The following is a 15,485-nucleotide window of genomic DNA, read 5'->3' as shown; positions in this document are numbered from 1 at the left end:
TGCTAAGTATGAAAGAAATGCTCAAAGAAGAACTTGATTGTTCAGTAACAACAGACATCATTAGAAAAGTACAAGAGCTTACAGAATGGGTGCATTCACTAGTAATAGTAGAAAAAAAGGATGGAACACTGATATTATGCCAAGATCCTAGGAGTTTAACAAATATATCAAAAGGGAGCATTTTCAGTTACCTACCAGGGAAGATATTTTGGCAGATATGGTTGGTGCAGAGTATTTTATTACTTTAGATGTACCATCTGGATTCTGACAAATTCCCTTAGATGAGAGGAGCTCCAAACTATGTACTTTTCATAGAATCATAGATTTTAAGGCAGGGGTCCCCAACACGGTGCCGTTGGGCGCCATGGCGCCCCCCCCTGGGGCATTTTTGTGTGCCTGCAGGACACCCCGGCGGCATTTTGGAGGTGACGCTTCTTGCCGCTGCCGCTTTTCGGCGGCAGCATTTTGGCGGCGGGGTGTCCGGCGCCCGCCACAGTCTTCTGGCAATAGCAATATGCTATTTCCACAAAAAAGGTTGGGGACCACTGCTTTAAGGTCAGAAGGGACCATTATGATCATCTAGTTTGACCTCCTGCACAACACAGGCCACAGAATCTCACCCACTCACTCCTGTAACAAACCCCTAACCCATGTCTGAGCTATTGAAAGTCCTCAAATCGTGGTTTAAAGACTTCAAGGTGCAGAGAATCCTCCAGCAGGCATCCCGTGCCCCACGCTGCAGAGGAAGGTGAAAAACCCCCAGGGCCTCTGCCAATCTGCCCTGGAGGAAAATTCTTTTCCAACCCCAAATATGGCCATCAGCTAAACCCTGAGCATGTGGGCAAGACTCACCAGCCAGACACCCCGGAAAGAATTCTCTGTACTAACTCAGATCCCACCCCATCTAACATCCCATCACAGGCCATTGGGCATATCTACCGCTAATAGTTGAAGATCAATTAATTGCCAAAATTAGGCTATCCCATCATATCATCCCTTCCATAAACTTGTCAAGCTTAGTCTTGAAGCCAGATATGTCTTTTGCCCCCACTGCTTCCCTTGGAAGGCTGTTCCAGAACTTCACTCCTCTGGTAGTTAGAAACCTTCGTCTAATTTCAAGTCTAAACTTCCTGATGGCCAGTTTATATTCATTAGTTCTTGGGTCCACATTGGTACTGAGCTTAAATAATTCTTCTCCTTCCGTGGTATTTATCCCTCTGATATATTTATAGAGAGCTATCATATCTCCCATCAGCCTTCTTTTGGTTAGGCTAAACAAGCCAAGCCCTTTGAGACTCCTTTCATAAGGCAGGTTTTCCATTCCTTGGATCATCCTGTAGCCCTTCTCTGTACCTGTTCCAGTTTGAATTAATCTTTCTTAAACATGGGAGACCAGAACTGCACACAATATTCCAGATGAGATCTCACCAGTGCCTTGTATAACAGTACTAACATCTCCTTATCTCTACTGGAAATACCTCGCCTGATGCATCCCAAGACCACATTAGCTTTTTTCACGGCCATATCACATTGGCGGCTCATAGTCATCCTGTGATCAATCAATACTCCAAGGTCCTTCTCCTCCTCTGTTACTTCCAAGTGATGCGTCCCCAGTTTATAACAAAATTCTTGTTATTAATCCCTGAACGCATGACCTTGCACTTTTCACTATTAAATTTAATCCTATTACTATTACTCCAGTTTACAACGTAATCCAGATCTTCCTGTATGATATCCCGGTCCTTCTCTGTATTGGCAATGCCTCCCAGCTTCGTCTCATCCGTAAACTTTATTAGCACATTCCCACTAATAGAACTATGTGAAAGCTCCAAAACTTGTCTCTCTCTCTCACCAACAAAAGTTGCTCCAATAAAAGATATTACCTCACTCACCCTCTCTCTGTAATTTCCTGGGAACAACAGGGCTACAACAACACAGCATACAAAAATGCAGGATTCACATGAACAGCACAGAGTGACCATCACACCAGGGCACTATTTTCAGGATTCATCTTAGCATAATGTCATCATTACACCAAGGAAGTAGCACTACCAGCACAATGAGATAAATATAGCCAAGTGTGCATGCCAAAAATTCACAGTGCAAGCACACTGGGATCCACACAGTAGGATAGTAGTGTCAGTTTGGCTCTCAGGTTAGTGGGGATACCCTCAGGGACTGAGTCCAAGGGTTCAGCTAAACACTAGGGCACCTGCAAATAGCTGTACTAACAGCAGGCTTTACACTGGCCCAATAGGAGGAGTTGCATGTCAGGGCACTAATTCCCAATCCTAGTGCAAGGCAATACGGCATCCAGGCACCAGGTCTTTAGTACCAGAATTTGTACTCCCAGGAGAGTGGGATGGAATTATAGAAGTTACAGGGGAAAAAGCCCTCCATGATCATCCTGGCTCAGTCCATCTCCCTGCAGTGCAGGTCTGATCCTTATTGCATGCTTTGTCCAGTCTCCTTTTAAAAGTCCCAAGTCTTGGAGTTTCTAGCTGTGACACTCTATACCAGGGGTTCTCAAACTGGGGGCCGGGACCCCTCAGGGGGTCACGAGGTTATTACATGGGGGCGTCGCGAGCTGTCAACCTCCACCCCAAACCCTGCTTTGCCTCCAGCATTTATAATGCTGTTAAATATATAAAAAGTATTTTTAATTTATTGGGGGGGGGGTCGCACTCAGAGGCTTGCTATGTGAAAGGAGTCACCAGTACAAAAGTTTGAGAGCCACTGCTCTATACCTCGGGGAAGTGGCATGCTGTTTGTTCTCTGTAAGCCCCATATTCATCATTTGTATATATTCTTTATATTTCATATAAAGCATGCCATGTAAGATATCATGGGAAAGGTTATGATTTGCTGAAACCCACTGTTCTGTCGAAATATGTATATCATTTAAGTGTATAAAGTTATGACATTGTGCTATATGGTGTTAATGAAATATGCTGCAAATTTGGTAGTAGCCTAGAAGACAACTCCCCAGAAACAACAAGGCACTTCGCCAAATGGCTGGGTGGATGTTACACAACCATCACCAGCCATTGTGCAGCAAGTGAATGACAATTAGCAATTCAGTGACCATCACCAGAGAATTACTTAACCCTGGGACTCAGCAATACCCCCCCCCGCCACACACACACACACGATGCTTGGACATGTCTTTGCCAGAGCACATGGACTAAACATATAAAACAGGAGATAGTTCCTTCCAGCCCAGGTTGTAACCCAGAGATCACACACTAGACCTTCCCTTGGGAGACTATTCCATTCACACCCCAAGGCAGAAATTGTACTGCCAGGAAGGTTTCCTCTGATAGCTTGAGTTTCCCTCTCCCCCCCAAGTCCTATCCCTTCCCCGCTGCCTCTTCCCTTCCACCCCCCCACCCCACCGCGTAAAAGGCAGTCACCCAGATGCCAGGGAGGGGGACCAAGAGCGCTGCATGGACATGGCCACTGTCTCCAAGAGGCAGGCGTCTCTGCCTGGGCAGGGAGGGCAAACAGGGGGGCACTGCACCGCGCAGGAGCCGTCCCCCCCACCCATGCCCGTCCTGGTCCAGCTGCCCAGCGGGGGCTTTACTCTCAGTCTCTCTGTGCTGCGGGGGTCTGGAGGATGTTTTTGGAGACACCTCTGACTGAGCCCCCTGCCAGCTGCAGAGAGCTGGGCTGCAGCCAGTGCGCCCACGCCCCCCCCCGCCCCCCCCCCCAACGCAGACAGCCACCCCTCCAGCAGCCAGGTATCAGCTCTCAGCATAGCCACCTGGGGCTGGGAAGAGGTTTCAGTCCCACCCCCAGCCACCCTCACCCCAAGACCCCCTTTGAAATACACTTATCAACTGGTTTCAGAGTAGCAGACATGTTAGTCTGTATCCGCAAAAAGAAAAGGAGGACTTGTGGCACCTTAGAGACTAACCAATTTATTTGAGCATAAGCTTTCGTGAGCTACAGCTCACTTCATCGGATGCATCAACTGCTGCTGCTACTGCCTTTAGTTGGCTGAGAGGTTGAAGCGAGGCTGGGAGCTGCTCAGCTGCAGAGCCACAGAAAGCAGCCTGATGCCCACAAGAAGCAGGCAGGAGAAGGAGATGGGGCGGCACCAGTGGTGGTGGGATCACTCAGCCCCTGCCCCAGGAGCAGATTCCCCGTTGCTGATTGGCTGGTGGCCAAAAAACAGCTGAACAGCCCTGCTGGAAAGAGCTGTTTTGGCCACGCTGATCAGCACAGCAGCTCAGAGCTGGAAACAGCTGATCGGTGGCGGCTCCCGGCTCTGCCAAAAACTGCTAATCGGCCCCCCGACAGTCCTGCTGAACAGCTGATGGGGCCTGCGGGCCCCGTAAACAGTTGACTGGTGCCGGTGGGTGCTGAGCACCCACTAATTTTTCCCCATGGGTGCTCCAGCCCCGGAGCACCCACGGAGTCAACGCCTATGCCTTGTAGGCTTTCTGCTTTTTCTTAATCTCCTCTCTGAGATGCTTGCTCATCCAGCTTGGTCTTCAACTCCTGCCTATGAATTTTCCCCCCTTTCTTGTGATGCAGACTTCTAATAGTTTCTGCAACTTTGACTTGAAGTAATTCCAGGCCTCTTCTGCCTTTAGATCCACAAGTTCTTCAGTCCAATCCACTTCCCTAACTAATTTCCTTAATTTTTTAAAGTTAGCCCTTTTGAAATCAAAAACCCTAGTCACAGATCTATTTTTGTTTATCCTTCCATTTAGTTTGAACTGAATTAGCTCATGATCGCTCGAACCAAGGTTGTCCCCTACAACCATTTCTTCTATGAGTTCCTCACTACTCACCAAAACCAAATCTAAAATGGCATCCCCTCTTGTTGGTTCAGCAACTGCTTGGTGAAGGAATCCAACAGCTATCGCATCCAGGAAAATCTGAGCCCTATTATTATTACTGGTTTCAGAGTAACAGCCGTGTTAGTCTGTATTCGCAAAAAGAAAAGGAGTACTTGTGGCACCTTAGAGACTAACCAATTTATTTGAGCATGAGCTTTCGTGAGCTACAGCACTTGTCCTCCAGTCTATATCTGGGAAGTTAAAGTCTCCCATGATCACACAATTCCCATCAGTATTTACTTCATTATAAACATTAAAGAGGTCTCGATCCATATCCAAATCGGATCCCAGCAGTCTATAGCACACCCCAAGCACTATCCCAGGGGAGGCTCTAGTAGCTTTCTTCCCCAATGTGATTTTTGCCCTAACAGACTCTGTCTTTTCCATTCCATCACTTCTTATTTCTTTACCATCTACCTTATCATTGATATACAATGCTACTCCACCACCTTTGCCTTTATTTCTGTCTTTCCTAAATAGCACATACCCTTCAATACCTGTACTCCAGTCATGACTACTCTTCCGCCATGTTTCTGTTATCCCTATAATATTTGGTTTCACTTCCTGTACCAGTAGCTCTAGTTCCTCCATTTTGTTACCTAGGCTCCTCACATTAGTGTACAAACATCTTAATTTTTGCTGTTTGGCCTCACTCACATTCTTTACCCAATTAGGCACAGACATTCTCTGGCCAGTATCACCTATTAAACTGGTATGTACAATACCCTTCCTCCTTATGTCCATTCTCTTACCCACGGCTATATCCTTTCTGACTTCGTTTTCTTCCCTCTCAACATTAAAATCCGGCGTGGAGATTACCTGGACATCTCCCAACCATGTCCCCCAGATGCCTAGTTTAAAGCTCTCTTGATCAGTTGTGCCATCCTCCATCCTAGAAGTCTATTTTTCTCCTTACTCAGATGAAGTCCATCCTGAGAGAACAGTCCTCTGTCCATGAATGCTTCCCAGTGGCCATACATCCCAAAGCCCTCCTTATAGCACCACTGCCTGAGCCATTTGTTGAGCATCATAATCTTGCTACACCTTTGTTGCCCTTCTCTAGGAACAGGCAGAATCCCACTGAAGATCACCTGAGCCTCGATTTCCTTAAGCGTCTTCCCCAGCCTGGCACAGTCTCCCTTGATACGTTCCAGTGAGAATCTAACCGTATCATTTGTTCCCACATGAAGGACAAGCAGTGGATTCTTTCCCACTCCCGTTTAGGATGCTCTTCAGCCTCAGGTCCACATCCCGTATCTTAGCACCTGGCAGACAGCACACCCTTCTGTTCTCTGGATCAGCTCTTGTTACCGGCCTGTCTATTCTTCTCAGTAAGGAGTCCCTAATCATGTAGACCTGCCTTTTCCTGGTGATGGTGCTTTTCTCCAGTCTATTCCCTGTTCCCTCTGGCTGCAAGTCCTCTCGATTCCTATTGTCCCTTGCAATCCTCTGCAACCCATCCTGTTTCCTCCTGGGACTCATATTTGGTGTTGTTATCTCCATTGACTCTTGCCCTCTTCCTATAGGACTAGCTGCTCTTCTCTTCTTCCTTGCCCTCTCACCTTCAGTGACCACTTGCTGTGCCCCTTCTTCATTTTCCAACTCCACAAACCTGTTCCTGAGCTCTGTTTCTCCTTCACCTAGTCCATCTTTTCCTCCGCCTGGTTCTCTTAGTCACATGCTTCCACTGTCCACTTTCCTCACCCAGCAGTCTCCCCTCAGAGTTCTTTGGTCCTGCTTCCATCTGCAAGTCTGAGCTTTTCCCTTCAGCCTCCTCATGTCTTTTCTCCATCATCCACTCGAACCCTCTTCTAAACTCAACCAGAGTTTCCACCTGGATCTTTTATTATACCATATGGAAGATACTGCTTTCTTTGATTACTGTTTGGTCTAAAATCTGCTCCAGAAGCCTTTCATAAAACTATGCAGCAAATACTTGAGGGAACTGAAGGCACAGAAGTGTATATACGTGACATTCTCATCTGGGGCAGTACAACAGAGAAACATCATTATAGGTTAAACAGTAGGCCTGAAGCTAAATAAACAAAAATGTAAATTCAGGCTCAGAGAAATTACCTATTTAGGAGAAAGGTTAACTGAACAAGGGGTATGTATTGATCCTAGCAGAATACAAGCTATAACAAATATGCAACACCCAGAAAATAAGGAGGGAGTACCGTGGTTCATAGGAATGGTTAATTTTGTTGGTACATTTATACCCAAGTTGGCTGCACAAACCAGCAACTTCTGGCTACTCATGCAAAAGAATAGTCAATGGCAATGGGATACTAACCTGGACAAAGAGTTTGGTAACTTAAAACAATTAATTTAGAAAGCCCCTATCCTAAGGTATTTTGACAACAGGAGACAGACCAAATTGTCCACTGATGCCTCCAAAGAAGACATTATTACAAAAATATGGTGACCATTGGAGACTGGTGGCGTATGCATCCAGGGCTCTTTCAAAAACAAATGCCACTATAGTTGAAAAGGAAACTTTAGCCCTGATGCAGGGTTGTAAAAAATTCCATGTATTCATTTATGGAAGACCAATTATTGCAGAAACAGACCATAAGCCTCTGATATCAATTGCAAAGAAGAGGCTAGCTGACACTTTGTCCAGAATACAACTGTTTTTCCAGCTCCAACTATATAATTTATCAATAGTATATAAACTAGGAAAAGAGTCAGAGATAGCGGACACATTATCCAGAGCATTTGATAAAATTATAATAGAAACAGAGGTGGAGTTAGATATGGTGCATGTCAACTTGATAAAAAAGAATTGTCCTGTCTCAGAAAGGAAGTGGAATGAATTTGCTGAAGCTACACCTAACGATGAGACTTTACACAGGGTAATTAACACTGTTACCACAGGGTGGCCAGACATGACTAGTACTATATACCTGACTAAATCTTAGATGGAGGGAAGAGGGGGGGTGCTCCAGAGGTTGCTTTATTAGAAAAGACCACATCAAAATATGTAATAATGCGCATATTCTCCAGGCATGGAATCTCTGAAGTTATCATGTCTGATAATGGTTTGCACTTTGATGGACATGAATTTAAAAAATTTTCTAGAGAATATGGGTTTAAGCATGTAACTTCAAGTCCCAGGTATCATCAATCCAAAGATCTTGTAGAGAATGGTGTGGAAATTGTTAAATGACTTTTGAAAAAGGCCACTGACTCAGGTACATATCCATATTTGGCTACACTGAATTATAGAGCAACACCAATGAATCCTGAACTATCACCTGCAAAGAGATTGTCTGGCAGGAAGTCCCTAATTTACGAGTAATCCCTAATGCCAATACTGATTTAGATGTGTATAAGCAACATGATAAGTGTAAACAAAGTATGTATTATGACAGAGGGCCCAGTGTATTACAGCCTCTGAAGCTCAGAGGTGTGGTACAGATTCATGATGGTACTTGTTGGGCACAAAGGGCAGTAGAGATTTGTGAGGTCACTCCACAGTCTTATTAAATACAGACTCCTGTACTTTTCGGAGGAACTGGGTACCTCTTCATCTGCAACATCTTCCTGCAAAGAGGGAGGTGAAGAGGCAGATACTTCACTGACAGCTACAGGACAAAGCACTGAGAAAATCACTGAGAATTCTTCAGATCAGCAAACAGAGCAGTTTGCTGATTCAGCTAGTACAAGAACTGAAGAGGTTCCTCGCAGCAGAGCACCGCTAATAAAGTTGAATATATTATGGCATTTGTAGAGAAACAGTTGGTATATATCTTAAATTGTTTGGGATTGCTTTTGCTGGAAAGAGGAGATGTTAGGAGTATGTACTGTGCCTTTCAGAATAGAGCACATGCTAGGAAGAACAGGTTGGAAGTGGACTAGTGTCAGCTTCTCCAGATTCACGGCTAGGAGTACATGGGTCTCCTTTGTCTTATGTAATTCTGTTTCAGTTCTAATAAAGCCTTAATTCCAAGGCCATGTCTACATGTACAGTGCTACAGTGAACCACTGCAGCACATGTGGTGAAGATGCTCTATACTGACAGGAGAGAGCTTGCCCATTGGCATAAAAAAAACAACAACCCACCCCTGCGAGCAGCATAAGCTATGTTGGTGGGAGAAGCTCTCCCGCCAACATAGCACTGTATGCACTAGGGCGTATGTCGGTGTAACTTATGTCACTTAGGGGTGTGTGTGAAATATTCACACCCCTGAGTGACATAAGTTTTGCCGACGTAAGTGGCAATGTAGACATAACCTAAGAGTCCAGACTGCCTCCTTCTTATAAATCCAAAAGACAATACAGTCTCTGTGCCCTCTAGTGCAGTGGTGGGCAACCTGCAGCCCACGGGCAGCATACAGCCCATCAGGGTAATCTGATTGCGGGCCGCGAGACATTTTGCTGGTGTTGATCATCTGCAGGCACTACCTCTCGCAGCTCCCAGTGGCCTGGGTTCTCTGTTCCCGGCCAATGGGAGCTGTGGGAAGTGGTGGCCAGCACGTCCCTGCGGCCCCTTTGCCTGCAGGCACTGCTTCCTATAGCTCCCATTGGCCGGGAACAGAGAACCGAGGCCACTGGGAGCTGCAGGGGGTGGTGCCTGAGGACGATCAACGCCAGCAAAATGTCTCGCGACCCGCAATCAGATTAACCTGATGGGCTGTATGCAGCCAGCAGACTGCCCATGACTGCACTAGTGGATTCATGTCTTTCAAGGTATGTCTGCACATTTATCGCTATGTTGCTCAGGGGCGTGAAAAAGACATGCCCCTGAGCGACATAAGTTACAGCGACAGAAACTTCAGTGTGGACAGTGCTATGTCAGCAGGCAAAATAGCTACTGCTGCTCGTTGGGCGTGGTTTAATTATGTCGACAGGAGAGCTCTCTCCCATCGTCATAGAGTGGCTACACGGGAGATCTTACAGCAGCGCAGCAGTATCGGTACAGCTGTGCCGCTGTAAGCTCTCTACTGCAGACAGGGCCTCAGTCTGGGGCACTAGAGCAGACACCCTCACATGGTTCCTTTTTCTAGAAGAGCTATGTTATTAAATGCTGTGATTGGTGTATAACATTCAGACAAAGGAAAAATCTATTTTACTTTTATTTCCTCGTGTTTTAAAGGGAGGCAGTGGCCAAGCAGCTAAAAGGAAGAACTACCATTGTTCAGTTAGCAGGGAGAAGCATACAAGATAATTAGGTACCTGTGACTGTCAGTGTACAAACTGATGGATCCAAGAATGGTAATCTATGTGCTTGCTTGTGAGTTTGCTGGGAACTTTCACAGCTCACAGTTCTAACACTGGACTCAGCAGGAAGCCTGCCACTGAGGTAATTAAGTTACACCTATTGCCCAATAATCAATTCCATCCAAATAGGAAGTGAAAACACTCCCATTATAATAGCCATCTTAAAATTACAGAAAATACAGAGCTAGAGAAACCTCAACCTGTGATCAGGGAAATAGGTGAGTTGCAATCCACCAAGATGTCTTTCTCTGTAATTACAATGATCCCTTCTCCAAAGACAGCCATAATCAGTGGGTTGCAGCTCTTGGAAACTTATACATTTCCCTGCAGAAAAAAATTAGAAAAAACTGCTACATGTTGTGAAAAACAAAATCCAAAGAAAATACCTTAACTAATACAAATATCAACAAATATATATTTATGTATGTGCTTGTGCACATGCACACACAAAATACCTCCCCAAACGCCACAGTTGGCAAAATAAATAGACATCCTAAAATAAATAAACCTTATGGGGTGAAAACATTTGGTGCACCTAGCTTGGAAACAGATTTTGTAACACTAAAGTCAAATCTGAGTCAGCTCTGGAGACCCAGCTTAGGCAGTATTTCTTAGTAAATATGAGATGGCAACACCACGTGGCTGATTCACAAATCCTCCAGATGGACACAGCTTAGAGGCTAGGTGTCACAGCTGAACTATTTCTCACAGAATTCGCCTTGACATAACACTGTAGTTCCACGTCTGTCATGCTGTGGCAGTGGAGATAAATCACACAACAATTTAAAATTGTTCTTTTGGAGACAGCATAGCTTTTTGAGTTGCTGTAAAAAGAAAGAAAGTTGTTTCTCAATGTCTCCTGAAGAGACAGCAAAGTGCCAATTCTTTTAAAGTTGTTATTAAAAAGCCATTCATAGAATCATAGAATATTAGAGTTGGAAGAGACCTCAGGAGGTCATCCAGTCCAATTCCCTGCTCAAAGCAGGACCAACCCCAACTAAATCATCCCAGCCAGGGCTTTGTGAAGCTGGGCCTTAAAAACCTCTAAGGATGGAGATTCCACCACCTCCCTAGGTAACCCATTCCAGTGCTTCACCACCCTCCTAGTGAAATAGTGTTTCCTAATATCCAACCTAGGCCTACCACACTGCAACCTGAGATCGCTGCTTCTTGTTCTGTCATCTGCCATCACTGAGAACAGCCTAGCTCCATCCTCTTTGGAACCCCCTTCAGGTAGTTGAAGGCTGCTGTCAAATCCCCCCTCACTCTTCTCTTCTGCAGACTAAATAACCCAAGTTCCCTCAGCCTCTCCTCGTAAGTCATGTGCCCCAGCCCCCTAATCATTTTCGTTGCCCTCTGCTGGACTCTCTCCAATTTGTCCACTTCACTTCTGTAGTGGGGGGACCAAAACTGGACGCAATATTCCAGGTATGGCCTCAGCAGTGCCGAAGAGAGGGGAATAATCACTTCCCTCGATCTGCTGGCAAATGCTCCTATTAATACAGCCCAATATGCCATTAGCCTTCTTGGCAACAAGGGCACACTGCTGACTCATATCCAGTTTCTCGTCCACTGTAATCCCCAGGTCCTTTTCTGCAGAACTGCTGCTTAGCCAGTCGGTCCCCAGCATGTAGCCTGGGATTCTTCTGTCCTAAGTGCAGGACTCTGCACTTGTCCTTGTTGAACCTCATCAGATTTCTTTGGCCCAATCCTCCAATTTGTCTAGGTCACTCTGGACCGTATCTCTACCCTTTAGGATATCTACCTCTTCTGCCAGGTTAGTGTCATCTGTGAACTTGCTGAGGGTGCAATTCATCCCATCATCCAGATCATTAATAAAGATGTTGAACAAAACTGGCCCCAGGACCGACCCCTGGGACACTCCACTTGATACCGGCTGCCGACTAGACATCGAGTCGTTGATGACTACCTGTTGAGCCTGACAATCTAGCCAGCTTTCTATCTACCTTACAGTCCATTCATCCAATCCATACTACTTTAACTTCCTGGCAAGAATATTGTGGGAGACCATATCAAAAGCTTTGCTAAAGTCAAGATATATCACATCCAACGCTTTCCCCATATCCACAGAGGGAGTTATCTCATCATAGAAGGCAATCAGGTTGGTCAGGCATGACTTGCCCTTGGTGAATCCATGTTGACTGTTCTTGATCACCTTCAAGTGCTTCAAAATGGATTCCTTGAGGACGTGCTCCATGATTACTTGATAAGGGCAATCTCTATAACTAGTGTCCCATCTTGAATCCCTAATATCTGTGGGAAATTATCAAGAATGTTGTGGAAAAACAATTTAATACTGTTCCCTTCAGCACTATGGACCAGGAGGTGCAGACAACACATTTGCAGACCCTAGCAGGGACTGACAAGTTTGCACTTGAATGGCTCTGCTCTGTCTTTCTGTAAACTAGATTGATGATACTCAACCTAGACAAGACTAAAGTGAATTTTACACGATGAGGGAATTAAGCAGAGGAATCAGTGGAAATTATACCAGCTTTCCAGATTGCTAGGAAGAGTCCATGGCTTGTTTCTCATATTCATAATTTACGGATTTTGCTGGGTTCCTGGCAGCTGCTGGAGTCACAGGTATCAACAATTGTTAAGTGTGCCTATCATGTGTATTTGGGAAGGAGGTTATGTTTTCTTCTGTTGGGTGCAGTTTAACCACATTATCTACACCTTTGTCACTTCAAAGGTAGAATATAGTGATGGGGCTATCCTTTCCAATTGTTTGGAAACTGCAGCTAGCATAGAAATGGGCAGCCTACTTGTTTAATGTCTGCTCAAGCAAAGACCACACTATGCTGTGTCCTGAGATCTGTTCTGGCTACTGAGACTATTTCCCAAGCGAAGTTTAAGGCATTAGTTTTCATCTTTAGAGCCTTAAATAGTTTGGGGTCAGCTGTTTGCAAGACTATGTCTCTCCTTGTATATCACAATGATAGCTGAGGTCATCTGAGGCACTCATGCCAACAGATTCCTCCTCATACATGGAGAGGGCTGACAGCAAGTCATTCTAGATCAAGAAAGGAAGTGAAATCCAAAGCCATCTTCATGTCCCAGAGCCTGGATTTGATACCTCACAGGGGAGTTGTGAGGATAAACACACTGAAGATCATGAGGTGCTCATATACTATGGTGATCAGGGCCATATAAATACAACAGACAGAAGGATCGACCAACCTACTTTCAGGACACGCTGCAAGATCCACCTATTTTTCCAGGTGATTCTGGTAGGGAGGGGGAGATGGGAAGGGACATGACTGCAGGATAGCTAGGAGGTTGATTGAAGAACTACAGGAGACTAGGCTGGGGACAAGAATACACACTATTTTGGGATGGGGACCTGGGTTTTTTGTGTGTAGTTAGCATGTGTGTGATGTGTGTTGTTGCTCTTTTACTTGTTAAGATGTAGGGGCCCTGTTTGTGTCCTGTTTTGCAGTTATACCAAAATTGGGTATTACCGTAAAAAAATAAAATAAAAATAAAAATGTGGTGTGAGTAGAGTTTAGAGAGGTGCAGAGGAAATATAGAGAAGAAAGAGCCTATTCCTCAAACACAACACAATGACCACTAACCTCAGCACCTGCAGAACAAAAGGCCAGACTCACTTGGCACAGCTTTCTCATAATAAATCAATAACCTCTGTGAACGGACAGAAAAATTATACAGTAAAACCTGCTTTAGAGACCACCTCTGAAGAGAGACCACCTGTCACAAGCAACTACTTGAAGAGGCCATGGAACACCACCGCTCGCCAGTGTGCAAACCTTTGAAGAGAGACCACCTCTTACAAGCAACCACTTTTGCTAACTCCCATTGAGTGGTTGCTTTTGGCAGGTATTACTGTATATAAAAGACAATAGGAAAGCACTCATATACCACAGTGATAAGCACAGGATAGGTTAGATCAGTGGTTTTCAACTTTTTCATTTGCGTACCCCTACAAAATTATCAAGGTGTGGACCTCTTTGGAAATCTTATACATAGACTGAGGACCCGTAAGGTCTGCAGACCACTGGATGAAAACCACTGGGTTAGATGGATAGAAAAAAATACCTTATTAGAAAACAAAGTTAATTTATATACATTGCACCATTTTCTATAGAAAATCTATTTATCTGACACTCACTGGAATAATTGTATTTGAATGTTCCATTTTTTTCTTTTTTCTTTTTTTACATTCCATATTCAAAAAAGTCAGCATTGCTATCAATAGTACATCTTATTTCATACCTGATTTTTTATGTTCTTAGTTCTGTGAGAATTTTCAAATCTGTCTTAAAGTATTACATTTCAGATGGCACTGTAAACCAGAAGAATATTAATATTAAAATCTTTTACAAAACATACCACTTCTTCATCTGAAAGCTCTCGTCCTTGGATGCTGCTATTTTCTCTCACTGCTTGTTGGTGTTTTTTCCCCTTAATGTGGCTAAAAAGATACACCTCTGAGGAAATCTGAAATGAGAATAAATGACGATTAGGGCCCTACCAAGTTCATGGTCCATTTTCGTAAATTTTACGGTCATAGCATTTTAAAAATCTTGAATTTCACAGTTTCAGATATTTAAATCTTAAATTTCATGGTATTGTAACAAAACATGAACATGTATTTAAAAAATGGCAAAATATAAACATGTAAAAGCCCTTAAGACAGAGGTTTTCAAACTGTGGTCCACGGACACCAGTGGTCCGCGAGCTCCATTCAGGTAGTCTGTGGATAGTTCTAAGGTGCGCACGTGGGCAGCTGCACACAAGAGAATGAAGGGCCACCCACCTAATTAGAATTCCACCATTTTATGGTTTTGGGGTTATCATGCCAATAGTTTCCAACCCACGGCACTGTTCTAGTGGAGACTGGCATAGTGGAGGACCCCAAGTTGTTTATTCTTGCTCAAAGCAAGTTTATTCCAAAAATGGTGTAAATGGCTGTATACCATTTGGAATAATTCTGTGTTTGGACATGAGTATGATACAGATGTTCTAGGCACAGCACAAGAGGGTGACAACACCAACTTTGTCTGGTGCAGATGAAGCCTAGAAATACAGACTGGAATTCAGCTAATAAGCTAAGAGCAATGCTCATGTTTAGCCCACATGAATCACAGATATTGCACTCTACTAAGCAGTAGCAAGATCCAAGGTACTGGTAGTAAGAGCTACATGTCTCTCTGTGATATGTAAACCAATCCAGGGCATTCAGCCACTGAACTATCTCTGTGCTTACAGTGTTGTTGTAGCCAGCAATGTAGTCGGTCTCAGGATATTAGAGAGACAAGGTGGGTGAAGTAATATCTTTTATTGGACCAATTTCTTTTGGTGAAAGAGACATGCTTTTGAGCTACACAGAGCTCTTGACCTGAAGAAGAGCTCTGTGTAGCTTGAAACAGT

At 44.5% G+C, this 15,485-nt stretch overlaps 1 protein-coding gene across 4 annotated transcripts in view; it reads right to left on the bottom strand.

The window, feature by feature from the left end:
- The window catches only part of SCAPER (S-phase cyclin A associated protein in the ER), a 358,776-nt gene that overhangs the window by 209,485 nt on the left and 133,806 nt on the right, over positions 1 to 15,485 (bottom strand). For all 4 annotated transcript variants that reach the window (XM_074966056.1, XM_074966057.1, XM_074966059.1 and 1 more), the window contains exon 21: positions 14,445 to 14,552. In XM_074966056.1, coding sequence (XP_074822157.1) covers positions 14,445 to 14,552 — 108 coding nt within the window. The remainder of the gene's footprint in view (positions 1 to 14,444; positions 14,553 to 15,485) is intronic.

The sequence above is a fragment of the Natator depressus genome, chromosome 10 (genome assembly GCF_965152275.1).
Source record: "Natator depressus isolate rNatDep1 chromosome 10, rNatDep2.hap1, whole genome shotgun sequence".
In the NCBI taxonomy this organism is placed as follows: domain Eukaryota; kingdom Metazoa; phylum Chordata; order Testudines; family Cheloniidae; genus Natator; species Natator depressus.
This window is presented reverse-complemented; position numbering and strand designations above follow the sequence as displayed.